The sequence below is a fragment of the Atta colombica genome, unplaced genomic scaffold (genome assembly GCF_001594045.1).
Source record: "Atta colombica isolate Treedump-2 unplaced genomic scaffold, Acol1.0 scaffold58, whole genome shotgun sequence".
NCBI lineage: Eukaryota > Metazoa > Arthropoda > Insecta > Hymenoptera > Formicidae > Atta > Atta colombica.
The window spans coordinates 761,739-767,310 of NW_017259548.1; the positions used below are offsets into that span (position 1 = coordinate 761,739).

At 31.6% G+C, this 5,572-nt stretch overlaps 1 protein-coding gene across 1 annotated transcript in view; it reads right to left on the bottom strand.

Annotated features, from left to right (window-relative positions):
* Nucleotides 1-3,075: 3,075 nt before the first annotated feature.
* LOC108692046 (T-complex protein 1 subunit theta) overlaps nucleotides 3,076-5,572 on the bottom strand; it is a 3,269-nt gene continuing 772 nt past the window's right edge. Inside the window, exons 2-5 of the mRNA XM_018200151.1 lie at nucleotides 5,171-5,473; nucleotides 4,379-5,023; nucleotides 3,526-3,966; nucleotides 3,076-3,384 (exon numbers count right to left, since the gene is read on the bottom strand). Coding sequence (XP_018055640.1) covers nucleotides 3,196-3,384; nucleotides 3,526-3,966; nucleotides 4,379-5,023; nucleotides 5,171-5,473 — 1,578 coding nt within the window. The 3' untranslated portion in view covers nucleotides 3,076-3,195. The remainder of the gene's footprint in view (nucleotides 3,385-3,525; nucleotides 3,967-4,378; nucleotides 5,024-5,170; nucleotides 5,474-5,572) is intronic.

Consider the following 5,572-nt stretch of genomic DNA (forward strand, 5'->3'; position numbering starts at 1 on the left):
AAGACGTTGTTTTCTTTCACTATGCATAATAGATGCTTCCATCAAGTATAATAATATGGAAAAAGAAGACACATGTCCTCTTCCACCATACATAATAGATACTTATTACTTACGATACTTTTAAACGACACATATTGAAATTAATAACTTCAATGAAATGTTTTATAAATATGTAGAAGTTAATGCACACGCAATATAACATTTTTCATAAATTAAACGTAAAATTATTTTTGTAATAATAATAATATAATTTAATATAGAGCCGTAAACAAAATACTTAAATTTTTATTGTATTCTTAAAATAAAAGTATTTTTATGTACATTTAATTATAGAGACATAGTATATGTTAAATATATATACATATATGTATATGTCATATACAATTTTAGTGTTGATAATATTCATACTTGTAACAATAAAAGTTCCCTAATAAAATTAAGCGTAACTTTGGAAAAGAAAGCGTAACTTTGTCGCTAAGAGAAATATTTCATTTTTATTAATCTTCAGCTCATTCAATTGATGCTAATCATATCTTATAGATAATAAGAAATTCAAACCTTTTGTCTGCTATGAATTTATTTCAAAATTGACGTGTGTTCGATATTCATTTTTAAAAATTAATCGATAATTGTATAGTAATATAAATAATAGTATTTTTCGGGTATCTTCTCTTTCACAGGTATGATCTTAATGTTGGAAGAGTTCAATACCCTAAGGATCAATGAGAAATGATCGATTTGATGATTTCGAATCAATGTTTATTCGATGTCGATTCCATTATCATTTCTCTAAGATACACGAAAAGAATAGGTTTTTTAAATATCTAAAAATTTTCAGATCTATCTGAATTATTTGTATATCTAGATAAATTTTTAGATACTTAAGTAAAATCGTTCTCTTTATGTGAAAATCCTACGAGGGAACAAACGTATCCTCGTCGCTGATTTAATTGAACGTAAAATAAACGAATCGCAGCCAGTTCGTCGCGCGCGCATTTGCTTCGAGAGTGCCGTTAAAGTTATCGGATTAATTTTCACAATTTTGATTTTTCACAAAACCCATTCAATGGAATTCTAGTTCGATGATAGAATCATATATTTCCAGTGCTTTGACAGTAAGCGAAACTTTCATTGAGATGCTGCATAAGGTGGTCACCATGGTCACTGCAATCACACCAAGTATTCTGGGCACGAGATGATGTCTCACCCAGAGAAAAATAATTAATAGAAATGATGTCGAAATGATATCGAAATAATCAAAAGAAATAGAAATTCAACATTTCAACGTTTCAAGATTCAGACAGACTCGCTTTTGAAAAAATTTCGACATCAAAATCAAGCTCGATTTCGATTTCAAATAATTTTTGATATCGAAATCAGCTCGATTTCGAACAATTTTTGATATCAAAAATCAGTTCAATTTCGAATAATTGTTGAAGTCGAAACCAATGATCCCATTCAATAGATCAATTGTTGAGAAACGGATCTGTGAGCACTCTCTCTCTCTCTCTCTCTTTCTCTCTCTTGCTGCTATTATATTAATCTATCTAAAAGAACAATACAATAACAATGAGAGCGCTGACAGATCCGTTTCGCAACAGTTGAGTCTACTGAAACGCGATCAATGTCGATTTTTATAAACCAGAGGATAGACTACAATCGCATGATGCTACAAATGCTTTGAAGCATTCTTTGGTCCACTAAAAAAAATTTTCAGCGGATCGGAAATAACCGTTCCAGAGTTTTTTTCGATATATTTTAATCGTATTCAGGATTGATTATTTGTATTTGATTATTCGTCTATAATTTATCAACAAAATATGTTACGAAATTTCTCATGATGTGAGATATGTGTTCGAAGAAATGAAAGCCGAGGAAGGACATGATTCAAATTCTTATAAGTAATCCTTTTTCTTATATGTACAGTCGTGGACAAAACGGCTGCAACACTTTTCCGAACTCAACCTTGCTTGTAAAGTTGTTAAACATAAATGGTTACATCTATATATACATATATAGAAAGAATATATACATATATAGAAGTAAAAACTAATTATTAATTGTAATATAAGCGTTTTGAAAGTGTTACTTATCTTTTTTAATATTAGTTAATATTAGTTAATAATGCACATTATATTTTAATTTTGTATTAATTATTAATGTTAACACAAGAATTTTTATTAGATTGTCATTACCATTACTGTAATAGTCGTACTGAATTTTGTAATACATCTAATTTTATGCCTTACCACGCTGTAATAATTTTAATAAATGTATTGAATTTTATAATATATCTAGTTTTAACTTTGTAATACATCCAGCTTTTCAAATATATGATATAATTGTTTTGATTAATTTTTTTACGTTTTTTTGCAAGCGAATATATTTTATTTTACAAAGAACAGAAGACACCGATAAAATCGGTAGAGATGGTGAAGGGTTTAGTTTGTTTCTGCTAAATGAAACCTTAAATTGACAATATATGATTGGAAAACTTCCAAGTGTATTCAATGTTTGTATAATATTAGGTGTAAAAAGAAATCCATTATTTTTCCATTCAATTTCATGCAAAAATAATGGATTTCTTTTTACTAATATTATTTCTGAAATTTTTTCGAAAATTACTTTTTGACTTTATATATATATATATATATTTACAGATCTATTTTATTATTGAATTTTATCATCCATACAATAATTTGATTTTTTAGTAGCCAAATAAATGTTGCTACAGATTCTGACAATTTATTGTACAATTTACCAAATTATTTGCAACATATTTATTTATTATTAATTACGATTCTTATTTATTATGTGATTTTTATTTTTTTATATTCTATCAAATTAACAGAGAAAAAATGGTACTGAATACTATATTTATTAACAAGTTTATTTAATACTTGGCTTAATATCTATCCAGTGCATCTGTTGAATCTTAAATTAATACAATATAAAATTAATATAATTTGAAATTCAACAGATGGAAAATATAAAATTATAGAAGTTTTTGCCCACCTCCAGAAATGAGCAAACATGCAATAGAAAGTACATTTCTTTCCTTTTTAATTAGGCGAATTAAGCAGAGACACGGTGTTTATTTTTTATTCGCTCTATTCCAATAACTTTTTCAGAAACTAATAATATGTTAATAAGACATATGAAAGTTTGCAATTATGCTGTCGATTCGTTCACTTATTAATCGTCTTCTTCGCGAACGCCTCCCGCTGGAACTTTCGGACCGCCCGCTCGCTTTGCCATAATGATTTGATCTACTTTGAGAACTGCACACGCCGCACCGACTGCATATTTGATCGCCCATTGCTTTGTCAGATACAAATCCAAGATTCCGGCTTCGATGGTATCGATCAAAGCTGCGCTCTCACCCTGGAAAAAAAATATAGAATTGAAGTAATTATCCATATAAATGTCTTAGATTTCAAGAAAGACAATCCTAAGATCATCATAAGAATTCAAATAGAAGGGAGGGAGGAAGAAGGAGAGGGAGGGAGAGAGAGAGAGACATACATCGATATCAAAACCGTAGTTCTTCTTTCCTTCTTTGTGTGCTGCATATAACTTTGATACAAGTTCGGACGCGCGTATACCGCTGCTCTCGGCCAGCGTTTTCGGGAATATCTCTAAGGCAGTGGCGAATTTGCGTGCGGCATACTGCTCGAGACCGGGTAGCGTATCCGCATACGCCGCCAATTGTGCAGCAAGCTCGATCTCCATAGCACCTGCACCAGGAACAAATCTACCGTCTTTCGTAATGCCTTTGAAGGTGTTGACACCATCATCAATTGCGCGCTCAATATCATCCATATAATTCTCGGTCGAGCCACGCACAAGCACGGTGCTGACGCGGCTCTCTTTTCCCTCCAGTTTAAATACTACCACTATAGTGTCTCCCAATTCGTCTATGTATACCGTATCGGCATATCCCAACTCTTCTTTCGTCGGAGGTACCTTTAAAATAAATTATTGATATATTATTGATTGATTATTGTAAAATCTTATTCTAAAGCTTAAAAAGCTTATTCTAAAACATTAGATCTATTTTTTATTTTGGCACTATATTGGACTAACATCAATACTCATGATAGGTTCTTATAATGAAGAGTCTTAAATATAATTTTCAGATATCATTACTTAATCACAAGATTATATTAGCATCTTAAGACGTCGGTCTTGAAATAAGAACAGACTGTACCAGCTTTAAATTTTCTTGTTTTTATCAAATATCAGACATATATTTATTTCACTTTAAATTCCAAAAGTAATTAAGCTATAAAAAATAGATCTATAATTGTATATCAGATGAAGTTATGCAAGATACTAAAATGTCTAGCGGAATTGAGAAATCAGGGCCAAAATTTACCAGTTTTGACAGCGCGGTAGCACCGACGGTCTTGCAAAGTCGCCTGATGTCGAACTTGCTCGGGATACGAACAGCCATCAGATTGTACTTGTTCATATAGTGCAGAGCCATGTTGCCAAATTTTCCACCGGACACAACCACTTTAGCGCCGCTATAAGCGATTGCCTTGATCTGGTTTTCTAACAACGATTCCTCACCACGCGAAAATTTCAATAGCTCATCAGCTGTTTTAATCAGCACTGTACCTTTGGTCTCGGTCTGAATGATGTCCACAGCGCAAGTGTAAACCGCAATCTTTGCTTCGGTTTGCTTTGTGATGTCTCCTTCCACTTGACGCTTAAATACCATGCCTTGCATTACTTGGGAGTTACTTAAACCACCCCCGAGTATTTTGCAAACTCGTATGTTGTCAACGTTAAATGTTGTCTTCTCTGGCAAAATAGAGATACAAGCCTTGATGACGAGAGAAGCAAGGATGTCCTCATTTCCATACTGTTTGCTCATGATAGTGCTCCTAATTCCTTTCTTCACTTGTTCTTCGTCTCGTACATCTTTTACTTCATGAACAATTAGAGTCGGTAAGATTTCAAGTGCTTTATTCAAGACATTCTCATAACCTTCAATAATCTCTGAAGTTGTAATACCCTGTAATAAAAAAATATAATTAAAATATAATTTATTTCTATTAAATGCATTATTTATCACATTTCTGGAAAAATATTTTATATTTTAAATAAAAAAAGAGAACTTTACTGGTACATCAATGTAATTAAATATTATAAAACAACATACTAGACGAAGCAATCCTTCTGCTGCATGAAGCAATTCTCCAGCAAAGATGATAACGAAATTTGTTCCATCTCCTACTTCAGCTTCTTGCATTTTTGATGCCAAGACTAATAACTTGGCAGCTGGATGCTCTACTTCTAATTCATTGACAATTGTTACTGCGTCATTTGTTACAAACAGTTTCTCAATATGATTAATGACCATTTTATTCATGCCATTAGGGCCGTATGCACTCCTTACAGTATCAGCAAATTGTTTGCAAGCTGTAATATTCCTGTAGACTGCTTCTTCGAGACCCGAAAAGTACTAAAAACATAAATTAACAAATTTATCAAAATCAAGTGGCCAAGCTAATTTAATATGTAAAAAAAATTAAATTTTCCATTTTGACTTGATTCTTTTATA